General features: G+C 33.6%; 1 protein-coding gene and 1 pseudogene across 3 annotated transcripts; one reads left to right on the forward strand and one right to left on the reverse strand.

Moving 5' to 3' along the window:
- Positions 1-620: 620 nt before the first annotated feature.
- Positions 621-4,383, forward strand: LOC120136623 (putative glucose-6-phosphate 1-epimerase). 3 transcript variants are annotated; one of them, XM_039152600.1, is made up of 9 exons: positions 621-906; positions 1,058-1,132; positions 1,916-1,972; positions 2,053-2,213; positions 2,330-2,470; positions 3,215-3,317; positions 3,403-3,502; positions 3,791-4,037; positions 4,124-4,383. In XM_039152600.1, the coding sequence occupies exons 1-8, from the start codon at positions 715-717 to the stop codon at positions 4,003-4,005; spliced, it is 1,044 nt and encodes a 347-aa protein (XP_039008531.1). In that variant the 5' UTR covers positions 621-714; the 3' UTR covers positions 4,006-4,037; positions 4,124-4,383. The 3 variants fall into 3 exon arrangements, with proteins under 3 accessions (XP_039008531.1, XP_039008530.1, XP_039008529.1); XM_039152599.1 differs by having other exon boundaries at positions 4,182-4,383; XM_039152598.1 differs by having other exon boundaries at positions 3,791-4,383.
- A 1,811-nt stretch (positions 4,384-6,194) lies between these two features.
- On the reverse strand, positions 6,195-11,620 carry LOC120136659 (annotated as a pseudogene).
- Positions 11,621-13,728: the final 2,108 nt, after the last annotated feature.

Genomic DNA, 13,728 nt, shown 5'->3' on the forward strand with positions numbered 1-13,728 from the left:
AATACTAACATGTTAGACTTGAATATTATTTTATATAATTTTTAGTTCAATAATTAATAATAAAATAGAATAAAAGTTAAAGAATGAATCTTTATTTTCAAATAAAGGAATAAAATCAAATGTCGTGAAATTAAAATATAAAGATTAAATTTAAAAAGTTTAAAAGTATAAGGATATATAGGATAATTAATCCATTTTTCAAACATCGAGGCAGAGTGCATTGGGTAGGCTTAAGGTATTGGGCCAATGGTAGCCATTTAACGGTTTCGCCAAACTTGAATTGTTTTGTATATAACAAATAAATAACTAAAATATGACATTTTTTTCATTTAAGTTATTATTTTGATTAAAATAGATACTTAAAATAATTTTTTGTCAAAATATGTATTTAAATTATTTAAATTTTTATATTTAAGTACATAAAATATTTTTTAATTAACGTCACGTATTATCTTTTTTAAAACTTAAATGAAAAAAATTAAATAGTTTAATTAATTATTTTGATGTACTTATTTTGAAAAGATAGATAATTTTATATATTTATTTTGACAAAAAAATTAAGTACTCAAATGAATGTATATTTTAATTATTTATTTGTGATGTAAGCTTTTAGATTTAACAATTCGTCTTTACCCGTTTCTCTCAAGTTCCTCTGCCATTCTTCCTCTGATTCAAGTTCTGTTATTCTTAGATTTCATCTTCAATCTCTGTTATATGTTATTATCTCATGATTTCATGTTTAAACCGTATCATCTAGATTTCAAACACTCTTTTTTTGTAATTTTGTTGTGCCTTTTCTTCGGGAGAGGTTGTTTGTCGACACATATGGCAGGTATCGAGTTAGCCAAAGGCGTTAACGGCCTCGAAAAAATCATCCTCCGCGAGTCTCGCGGCAGCTCCGCCGAGGTAATTTTACAAGCCTTTCGGTTTCTTTCTTGTTTTTACTTCTGGATCTGTTCAATCTGATCTGCGGTAGTCTTCTTGCATTTCTTTGAAATTTTTTTTGTTTGTTATTTTCCATAGATCTTTGAGTATTTAATATTGTTTCTCTTTTTAGGTGTATTTGTATGGAGGCCATGTGACATCTTGGAAGAATGAGCAAGGAGAGGAGTTGCTTTTCGTCAGTAGTAAGGTACTTGTCAGTGACTGTAATTTTCTTTGACTAAATATGATCAGGGATTCAAATTGCAGTTGCAATTGCTTTTTCAGTTGCATCGTGTTTATCGCAATTGTGGACATAACCGATGCTATTGCAGTGATTGTGGGCATAACCCTGAATATGATATATAATGCTTAAAGTATATTGTTCAAGTCCTTTGAATCGACGATTCATTTAGATCTGATCTTTTTTTTATAATGAAATTATGTTTATACGCTTTTTGCTTCCCTTGATGCCCTTTTCAACCTGTGATCTGTCTTTTTTGAGTGTGAGCAACGGCAAAAGGTAGACAGATTATGTGTTTTCTAGATCGTAAACCTTTCCAACAGTTTTGAGAACATAAAGAACTGATTCGTTCGCTACTGAAATAGCATGAACCCATAGCTTAACTGTTAAACTTGTGTTAATTTGTTCGAAACTCCTTGTTCGATTATGAAATGAAATACTTCCTATGTTTTTAGGAAAAGAATACAGTATAGTAACTTATTTTCCTTGCTTGTCTTTATTTTTTGTCCCATTCAGTGACCAATAAGGTAAACAAGAAGAAGACTTTTTTTTTTTGGTTTTATGAGATATAAAATGCTAAATTACTTCAATTATTTAGATGAATGTGATTAACAAGTAACAAGAATCCATTAAGCTGTAACTGCAGTCCAAAGTGAACACTTGCATAAGCAAATGCAAGTGTTTAAGAAGACAACACTTGGAAGTTATGTGCACTTTTTACCTAATTTACGAGATACATTTCTTCTGCAGGCATGGTTCAACCCTCCAAAGCCCATTCGTGGTGGAATTCCTATATGTTTCCCCCAAGTATGTGCAGATCTTCTACTGTCCTAGCTTGTTTAGACCATGGTCATCTTGGTCATGAAATACATGCTCTATGTTTGCAGTTTTCAAATCTTGGTCCTCTTGAGTCGCATGGGTTTGTCAGAAATAAATTTTGGAGCATTGACACTGACCCACCTGCATTTCCTACAAACTCAACCAGTAAAGCTTACATTGATTTGATCCTGAAGGCTTCTGAAGAAGATATGAAGATTTGGCCTCACAGGTAGTATCATTTTCTAATATTTTAATGTTAGTTCACAAAGAGTGATCCATTTCAAATCTTTGCACATTATTTTTCTTGACCAATTAACTTGTCTTCATGGCTGTCTTCTGTCTCAGTTATGAGTTCCGCCTTAGGGTAGCTTTGGGACCTGGAGGAGATCTAATGTTAACATCTCGCATCAGGAATACTAATAGTGATGGGAAGCCATTTACATTCACATTTGCATATCACACATATTTTTCTGTTTCTGATATCAGGTAACTAAGAATTTGTTTTATATTCTTTCTTTTTTGTGATAAGATGCTTCTTGATATTACGACTTCCAGGTTTATATCTGCATATGTTGGAGTCAACTTTTTGGCATGCTTAGGTCACCCTATATTCTTCCTTGTCACATTTGCATGTCCCACTTCATTAACATCAACTGTTGGCGGCTATGCTATTCTACTTCATCATGATTAAGTTCTAGCGAGTAAACTGTCATTACTAGTAACGTCTGTCCTTTTCCTAGTTCTAGTTTTTGTCAGGGTCTAAAATTTTGTCTACTATTGCAAGCGTGTCTTGTGTTTGAGCAGTCGAGCATGAATGTGTAGTTTGGGTTTTGTTTGTCTGGAAGGTATAGGAGATGGAGAACATTGTTTATCCTTACCTAATTTGCCCCAGCTCCCTTTGAATTTGTGTGTTCTGTTGAACAATCATGATTGCCATTTCCAGCAGTGAAAGTAGCAAATGTTCTTCTGCCTGCTTATAGAAAGCCACTTACTTTAAAATGATGAATTTTCACACAATTCTTAGTGTCAATAACAAGGTTTATGATAATGTAACCGTTGCTCTTATATCTTCTCTTATTATTGCATTTCACCTCAACATGTAAAATTGATTCATCGTAGAATATGTCAAGTCAATGACTCATCGTTTGTCTCATGCCATGATTTTACCATTATTATTGAGCAATAGTTCATATTATCAGGGTGTAAAAGAACTAAGTTCCTTGTCTACAGTGAAGTTCGTGTTGAAGGATTAGAGACACTCGATTATTTGGATAATTTACAGAACAGGAAGCGATTTACTGAACAGGGAGATGCGATAACATTTGAAGGAGAAGTGAGTTGATGATTGCCTTTCCCCTCAGTATGCTCACGCTTTAACTTGGTTTACTGTTAACATATTTTTATTTCTGCTTAAAAAGGTGGACAAGATATACCTCAGTACTCCTACAAAAATTGCAATTCTGGATCATGAAAAGAAGAGAACCCTTGTATTACGCAAAGATGGACTTCCCGATGCCGGTGAGGTTTATTGTCTTCACCATCTTTTATTGATGTTTGTGCTATATATATAGAGCCTCATATTTACACAAACAAGAGTACTTCATATTTACACAATCGGAGCTGGAAAATATTATGTTCATTGCAGTTTATAACAGAACTATGGATTATTGTTGTACCATTCATTTCAAGTAGTTGTATTGCGAACTCAGGCTTGTGATTCTTGTCAGCTCTTGCGGATATACCGTTTTCTTGTATATTAATAAAAGCCGTTCCTTGCTTTAATATTCTTATTTCTTTTGCATGCAGTCGTGTGGAATCCCTGGGATAAAAGGGCAAAGACTATACCTGATCTCGGAGACGATGAGTACAAGTATATGCTGTGTGTGGAGGCTGCTGCTATCGAGAAACCCATCACATTGAAACCCGGCGAGGAGTGGAGGGTAAGGCAAGAACTCTCTACTGTTCCGTCCAGTTACTGCAGTGGCCAACTTGATCCTCAGAAAGTCGTCCTGGGTAACTGAAGACCCCTTACGGCGGTCGTTTATATGTCCAGGTAATCGTGCATCATAGTTCTTTTTCCTCGACGTGTTTCAACGTAACGGATTTCATTTCGAAACTAAAATCTGTGGTCATTGGCAGTCGGTGTCTGGCAAAAATTCGAGTCGATAAACCCCATTCGTTAATTATGCACATGCAGGAATCATGAGGGAACATGCTGTGGTTAAATCCTGGATTTTTTTTGTTTAATTAATGCAAATAAGGGGCTTAGGACATTGTGGAACAATGTTATTATTCAGCTGTGGATGAGCTGTGTTATTTGTCTATGGTCTGTCTTTTGACTTGTCTCATCTCCCGTTTTGCAAGAACTTACTTTTTCTATTTGAGTTGGATTTTTTATATTTTAAATCTTTTTATTTTATTAAATTTTCCTTCTGGGTTTAAAGGGTTTTTTTTTTGCATAAATCAAAGGGTAAATTACGTGTTTATTACCTAAATTATTAGTTTTGGTCCGTTTTAGTACTTAATCTTTCAAAAATTTAAAACCATACTTAAAATTTAGTTTTTTTTTTCATTTTAGTATTCCACCGTTAAAAACTTTAGTTTTTGTTTCATTTTAGTACTTATTCAAAATTTAACGTTAAGTTTCGAAAAAATTGAAAGTTTAGATACTAAAACATACCAATATTGATAGTCTAGGTACTAAACGCGTTAAGTTTTTAACGGCGGGTACTAAAATGAAATGAAAACTAAACGTTAGGTATGATTTTGAAAAAATTTAAAATTTAGGTATTACAATGGGTCAAAAATGATAGTTTAAGTACTAAATGCATAGTTTATTCTAAAATTAAATTTGCATCCTTATATCACTCACGTATCCTGAGATAAAAAGCGGTGTGAGATGTTAGATTTTTTAAGGTTAGTGGTTAGAAACTTAAAATCAACTCGGTTAGGATGATAACTCTATAATGAATCTATATATAGTATTTGATACAAATCAATATCAATAATTTTACAGTAATTATAACTAATTACAGTCACCAAAAAAAATTAGGGTAAACAACATGGGTAGTCACTTATGTTTTTGGTTCACCCAATTTTGATCACCGGTTTAGGTCCCTTATGTTTGAAATCGCGCTTTTTTTTAAACCGGTGATTAAAATTAGATAGATTGAAAATTTAAGGTACTATCCGTGCAATTTGCCCAACAAACTATACCATGCTCTAATGTCATAAAAAAACCTTCTTTTTTCGTAAACCTAAAATCCGAACCTTTATTTATTTCACAACTTTCTCCCTCGAATGTTCTGATCTCCTAAAAATATATGGACCCGTCTGAAAAGAAAAAAACAGATACCTTACGAAAATCTTCAAAAATTCAAAGCCCTTTCCATCACCAATTCTCACGTGTTTGTGTAGAGGAAATAAAGAGCATGAAATTGGTGGTGAAGCTCTTTCCACCCATCTTTAAACTATGACCATAAATTTCAATTAGTCTTTAAACTTTTGGATATTTTGATTTCATCATCATAATTTGACCCTTACTTTAAATTGATATAGGAACTTTTAGAATTTCAATTTCATCCCTAAATTATTAATGTGTTCTAATTAAATCATCTACTAATAAAAGAGGTAATTGTATCATATATCATGAAATTATGACTTTTGTTCTAAATTAGTCCTACTTTTGAATATTCTAATATCATCCCTAAATTATGACATGTATTTTAAATTAGTTCCTAAACTTTTGAATATTTCAATTGTATCATTTTCGTACCCTCATTCAAAAATCTAACGTTAAGCTTTGAAAAGATTGAAAGTTTAGGTACTAAATGCGTTAAGTTTTTAATGACATGGTGCTAAAATGAAATGAAAATTAAACGTTAGGTACGGTTTTGAAAAGATCAATAATTGAATATGGATACAGTAACTGTGTATGAACATTACATGGCGGACAAATTTAGAGCTGAAAGGATCATTTTGCAAACATACTCAAATTTAAGTGTTAAAAAGTGTGAATATCCAAATCCTGTACCTAATATTATTACCAAATTTGAAAAAGAAACACCAAGCAAGAAACTATGTATGGAACATTACATGGCGAGAAACTTGCACCACAGACTTGTTAGAACGTTTCAGAAACTAGATTACTTTCTCCGTTTCTCTTCATCGTAGTCTGTAAATGTCATCGAGTCGCCGACCTTCGTTTCTCCGGTATCGGTTTCCGGTTTTCTAAACCGTATAATGCTGCTGGATCGTATCAATGTCCAGCCCCTTCAGCTTCACCACGGACTCCACATGCCCTTTCAGCGTATGCAGCTCTCGGAGCCTGTAAGACATATATCGGAAATCCGTAATCGTGTCGTAAAACGAATGGCTTATAGCTATTAGTGTTGGTGAATAGGCATGGTACGTTGAGTCTTACCTTGCAACCTCGGCTCGTCTCTTGGCCTGTTCGGCGATCTCCGATAACTCGCGATAGCTGTTCTTTTCGTTGAAGAGATTCGAAGCCTCGGGCGGTTGAAGACCGTGCAACGTTCTTTGAGCAAGCGCCCATTGAGCCTCCCTCTCTTCTTTGCCGTAGTCTTTCTTGGTAGTGAATGCCGTCTGTTACCGAGGCCGGATTAGTAAACACGAAAACGACGTAACAATGTGCATAAATCGAGATATGTGTACCTTGTTTTCGAGTAGGTTGAGCCAAGCTTTTCCGCTTAATATATATCGAATAGCAAACTTCATTAGATCCAATGGAATGTAGAAAACTATACTGTAAAGCCAAATGACACCAGCCCATCCCCAGCCAATGCCTTTAATCCTTGCAAATCCCCAATTAGCATAACAGCGATCACAGTTGCAACCTGATCAACACAAAGAACCGATCAATTCGATGTTTAACGACTTGGAAATGAGTGGCGGGATAAATGTACATGTCCTTACAAGCTGTGCAATGATGAAGGCGGTCATCAATAGCAGTCCGGGACGCTCGACGTACGACCAGCTGCGTGATCTGGTCACGAAGATTAAGGCCTGGCTCACAATGCTTACTTGTAAGTATAAAGCGCCCATCATCTCATGCTCTGAGTCCCTTATAGACCTAACACCGAATTTGTCCTGCATTCATCGACACAAAACTGTTACGAGGCTGAATCGAAAATAGAATATGAACTGCAAATTTTCAGCGCTTCGTACCGGGAAGAAGTCGGTCTTATGCATGGCCCAGAAGAATATGACAGTCATCAATGCCAAGTAGCCTCCGAGCACGATTCCAGTAGCGAAAATTTCTTTCAGTTTCCAGCTATCAGGCAAGGGAGACGGCTTGACTCGGTCCTTCGATATTGTCATGATAGTACCTGGAGTAATATTCGACTTGATCAATGTCGATAATCAAATTTGAGCCGGTTAAACGAGAAGAGGAGTCATGTGCAAGTTAAGTAAAAAACCATGTACCATCGTTCAGAATGGCAATGATCAAAACCATGAATGGCGAAAAATCGAACTTCCAGATCAGAGCAATGAACATAAATCCAAACTGCAAAATCAGAAACAATGTATCAGTACATTTCGTATACGTAATCTATAATTAACTTGTATAAAAACATCTTATTATGTACTAACCACGATACGGATTGTGATCGAGACTGCGTAGATCTGCGAAAATAAAATACGAGAAGGTTTATGCATTGCAAAACATAGTGTATAAAGCTTTAGAAATATGTCTAAAGGGGAGATCAGTTTACAGTATAGTTCTTCATCCTCTGGAAGATAGCTCTGCTAGTTAAGACTGCACTGACAATAACACTCAGCCCAGGTTCTGTGAGAACAATGTCCGAAGCACTTCGCGCAGCGTCTGTAGCGTCCGCGACCGCAATACCGATATCTGCCTTCTTTAAAGCAGGAGCATCGTTAACACCATCTCCGGTCATTCCACAAATGTGCTTCCTCTCCTGCAACTTTTTCACAATCTCGTATTTGTGCTCTGCAAGGCAAGCATGATAAGGTGTTATGTTATTCGAGACCCGAATGATGGATGAGGAATTCCCGTTTACGAATATCCGGGATGCAAAAGAGGGCTACCTGGAAACACGCCGGCAAATCCATCGGCCTTCTCAATCAACTCTTCCACAGGAATGGCAGCTATGTTTGCATCCTTGTCTTGGCCTAGCAAAGAGGCGGATGGATACATGTTGGTTCCCATTCCGAGTCTGCGTCCAGTCTCCTTTGCAATTGCGAGTTGATCACCTGGACATAAGTACGAAAATATAAGTACAAAATTGCAGCGACGAACGATCGATGAACTCGATTAAAGGATTCAGTTACCAGTGATCATCTTGACATTCACACCAAGATGAAGAGCTCGGCGAATGGTTTCGGCACTGTCATGCCTTGGAGGATCAAACAGAGATAACAAGCCAACAAATTGCCATGGAGTACCCGCGCTTTCTTTCGATTTTTCAGGCACTTGCTGGAAAGTGTAGGAAAATTGTCAAGGGTTAGGGGGCTTTATAAAATTGAAGCAGCATAATAGTGAATAGAAGATCATGAGTTTTGGATTAAAAAAAAACCTGTCTGGCAACGGCTAATGAACGAAGCCCACGCTCGGCAAACTTGTCGATGATCGAATGAACCTTCTTCTTAAAATCTTCTTTTGCATTGCAAAGGTTCAAGATCTGTTTATAGAAATAATATGATTAAATGGCACAAACTACGTAAATTTATTGTATCAGTGCACTGTTTATACCCAAAGCAAACGAGGTTACCTGCTCGGGAGCACCTTTACTGGCTCGATGCCAATTGCCATTGGCATCGATATAAGTTAAGGCAGTTCTCTTATCCACAGGATTGAAAGGCAAGAAATGCACCTCTGTAATACCAGCTCTTGCCTGTACGTACAACATATTGAACATAAATAATCCCTCTGGAATACATGAATCGAAATCGAGAGGAAATGGCTACGTACCTCCTTAGGGTCGGCAAGCATTCCAACAATGGCAGCATCGATGGCATCTTGATTTTCAGTTCTAGAAGCTCTTGCAGCAAGCAACATGACATGATCCTTATCAGCATCCTTTACAAACACCTCGATTAAGTTTTTATCGACGCTAAGCTTGTTGAGCGTCAATGTTCCTGTCTTATCACTGCAAAGGACATCCATACCGGCCATTTCTTCGATTGCGGTCATACGCTTGGTGATAGCACCCTGCTGAGACAGTCTATGGGATCCAATGGCCATGGTCACGGACAAAACAGTCGGCATAGCAATGGGAATACCGCCGATCAAAAGAACCAAGAGATTGTCAATTCCATCCCTGTACTTGCGGTGTTGAATTGGATACATGACTATGATCTCAACCACCATACCGACAGCAATCGAACAAATACAGAAGTTTCCAATAGCAGTTAGCACCTTTTGGAAGTGTCCTACTTGGTTGGTGCTATCCACAAGATGTGCAGCCTTCCCAAAGAAGGTATGCACACCGGTAGCGATAACAACTGCTTCGATTTCACCCTGTTTGCAAGTTGAACCTGAGAATACTTCATCCCCAGGGTGCTTCGTCACAGGAAGTGATTCTCCAGTCAAGGCAGATTGATCGACCTTTAACGGATCACCTTCAAGAAGACGAGCATCAGCCGGGATGATATCTCCCAACTTAATGCTAATGATGTCTCCTGGAACCAGAATTGCTGCTTCTTCCTCACTCCATTTGCCATCCCTTAGCACCTTCATTTCACAACGGTAGAATCCAAGAACAAAATCATTATATTAAAAAATAAAGATATAACAATATCTCTTAGCCATTACATAATTCTACTCAATTTCAACATTTTTTTCCGAATATGTATTATAATTACCTTAGTTTTGGGAGCAAGACCAGCCATAAGAGCAGCAGCTGCATTCCCAGCGTTGTTTTCTTCAATGAAACTGATGGTAGAGTTAATGACTAACAAACAAACGATACCGACGAAATCTTGCCAATCCGGCGGCTTGCCCTCGCCGTTAGCCAAAGCAATGGCCATGATTGCAGCAGCTTCCATGACCCATGACAGAGGATTCCACATGAACCCCAAAAACTTGAGGAACTTGCTTTCCTGTTGATTTTAAAAATATAATCAAACATTATGTTTATTATGATTGCGGACATAATGAATGTTACTAAATATCGAACAAATTAAATCAAGTGGTACTGGTAAGCATAGTAATGAGACCTTTTTTTCTTCTAGCTTGTTGGGGCCAAAAATCTGCAGCCTGTTGGCTCCCTCTTCTGAACTCAGTCCTTCTCTGGAGCATTTCAGCTGCTCGAACACTTCCTCGATCGGTATTTTTTCCTATATGCAAAATAATTTCAATGACATTTAGATCACCACTTTTTGTTCATTGTTACAGTTCTTTGAAATATATATTGCATAGAATCATTCAAATAATATTAAAAAATCATTTTGAAAATATTACATTCACAAGAAAACTGAGACTTTAGATTTCAATTTTTATGTTATTTTTTTCTTAATAATTTAAAGTAATTATAAGATAATATTTAAATAAATTTTCGATCTATCAACAACTTGTATATATATTACATACATGATTAATTGAATCTGAATCTTATAATAAAACAACATGTCCATTAACGTTAATGAAGGTGGTGGGAATTTTTTTAATTTCTGAAGAGAGAGAGAGGGAGGGAAAAGTGGTAAAGTGCCTTAAAATTCCCAAAATAATAAAACAAACATCTCGCTTTCAAATGAAAGCACAAACAGAAAAACAATTTATTCAGTACTAGGAAAAGATCAAAACGTAGCCAACTCCGTCACTTTCATGTCATCTCCTCGTTTTTCACATTTGAAATCAGTTTGTTTCTTACAGATTACTTGTGTGCTTGTTTGGCTAATGTGAAAAAACCAGAAAAATCATACGAGTATATAGATAAAATATTTAGAACTATATGAATACAACGTAAACTATTAGAGCAAACTTGAATTATTTTTCAACTAATCAATCTCGGTTCAAATTATAAATAAAGTTACTCTTTAATAATTAGATTATATATTATGTTTTCCAGTTTTGTTGGAATTTGAATGAATTTAAAATATCTATTTTCAATATATATATATATATATATAATGACATTTTTAATCTTAACTGAATTATATTTTTCAGATTATAACGAACAAAGGAGGCCTTTGACTATCAAACAGAGTAAGAAAGCTAAAATTCGTCTATTTTCCTTCTTTATCGTTATAGCAAAGTCAAAAACATTTCTCGGGAAAGTGATAAGGAAAATCCACTAATCTCCATTCTAGATCTCACTAAGAAAAAGAAAACACGTCGACAAACTACAGAAGACGATTCGTTTCAACAGTACATATAGGAAAACATGCTAGACAAAAGAATAAGAAAGTGAATAGAACTTTTACCAGATCAACAGTCTCGTTCCTGATCTCTTCAAGGCTGATACCTTTATTGCTGGCCATGTCTCAGTTTGCACGGCGATCACTACCGCCGTCAACGGCGCGGCTCAAAGAAAAGAGCACTCGAGTAACAAGAGAGAGAGAGATTTCAGATTCCCGATAATTATGAAATAAATGAGACCTTCAGATTCCCGAGAAACAAACAGAAAATAAAAGATAGAGAGAGATTTCGAATGTGTTTTCGTCTTCTCCTCAGCGTAAGACTGAAAGGCTAAGCATTTTATATGCACACCAACATAGAAGCTGAGACTTCGTATAGTTCTAATAATTTTATTTAATTAATATAATGAGATATTTTAATAAAAGACTTCCTTATTTAAACTTTATATAATTATATTAAAATTATTAATTATATTATATAATTAGAGTTATTTGATTTTTAACTAATTTTAAAAAATCTATTATCTATAAATTTTTATTTTTTTAATATAAAGATAATATTATTTAAATATACTAATTATATTTATGACATATTAATTAATATTAATTTTGGCATTAGTAAAAATTTATCTGAATTTTTTTTATATATTATTTTTAAAATTTTATTATTTTTATATAATTTATTGTTCAAATCATTTTTTAAAACTATTTTTTAAAATATTTAATAAAAATCCATATATATTCAGATATATTATCTAAACTCAAATACAATCAAATGGTAATCTAAATCCTTTATATCTGAACTCAGATATACATATTAAAAATTAAACACAAAATATAATTAATAAAAATAATAATTTGAATAAACTTAATCACATAAATCTCCCTAAAAATAAAAATTCCCCATGTAATAAATTAAGTTAATTTAATAATTTATACAACTGTTATTGTATCCGTACAAAATTATATGTATATAATCTTCTTATATTTTTAATTAAAATTATATAATTATGGTTACTGTATTGGTTATAATTAAATTATTCTCATTTTATATGTAATTTTTATATTTTTTTATGTAAATTTAGATGATCTTATTTTTCGTTTATATTATTTTAATTAATGTTGTCTCATTATTTTGTAACAATACAATTCTAGGATATATTTTAATGTATTATCAAAAGAAAAAAATTTAAAAAAAATAAATAACAGGAGTGCATGATCTAATTGACCTTTGGTTCTTGCCTTTTATTTTACTTAATAATGTTTTTTTTACGTTTTAAGTATTGTTTTTTTATTAATCTAGGTTGATTATAAGTTGGGTAAAGTACACAAATGATCCCCGATTATAGGGGATTGCTTTATTAAGTTCATCGATTATTAAAAGTTACAAAATGATCATCTGATTATAGAATGGTGCTTTATTAAGTACCTCAACTATTAAAAGTTACAAAATGATCATCCGACTATTTATTATATTCCAAACTCATCATTTTTCTTTAAAAGTTGACGGTTGTTTTAGTTTGACGTTAACATGATGATTGGGATATGATAGTCGTTTGAGATTCTAAGATCAGATTTTATCATATCGCAGTCAACATGTTAACGTTCAGCTCAGAATACTATCAAATTTTTAACGAAAACGGACGAGTTTGAAATATAATGAATAGTCAAGTGACCATTTTGTAACTTTTAATAGTCGATGGACTTAATAAAGCAATACCCTATAGTCGAGCGACCATTTGTGTACTTTACCCTTATAAGTAATAGTATATATTTGTAAAGACTCTCAATTATTTAACAAGAAACACTCATATACCTTGCAGTTACTAGTGTTTATTTTCGAAACCTTTAGGGATAACAATTATTCTTTTAACCACTGAGATAGTTTGGTTAGTACTTTTTACGATATAAGTTATACTCCTTCTGTCTCATAAAAAAAATATCTTATTGACTTTTTAAAACTTAGAGTTTTTAAACTTTTAAAAATTATTTTAAATATTTTAAATAATTAAATTTTATAAAATATATATTTGAAAACTGTGATCGGAGGTTTTTGAAATATAATTTTACATATTTTTATCAATAATAAAATTTAAATAATAATTTATCTAAATTTATCAATAATAATTTTTTACATATTATCATTATAAATATATGTTTAACTTGATTAACATATTGTTAGTATATTGTATAAAAAATATGAAATTTCTCTAAATATGAATCGAATCTAATATTAAATGGTAATATAATACTCGAATTGAATTTAAATTAATAAAAAAATCATAACATTCAACCCATAAATATCCCTGCACGTCCATGAAAATGTGAATATACAATTTATTATTTTATCAAAGACAAAGAAAAAAACAAGGGTAAATTATGTATTTAGTACCTAAACTATC

This window comes from Hibiscus syriacus, unplaced genomic scaffold (genome assembly GCF_006381635.1).
Source record: "Hibiscus syriacus cultivar Baekdansim isolate YM2019G1 unplaced genomic scaffold, ASM638163v2 tig00110634_pilon, whole genome shotgun sequence".
In the NCBI taxonomy this organism is placed as follows: Eukaryota; Viridiplantae; Streptophyta; class Magnoliopsida; order Malvales; family Malvaceae; genus Hibiscus; species Hibiscus syriacus.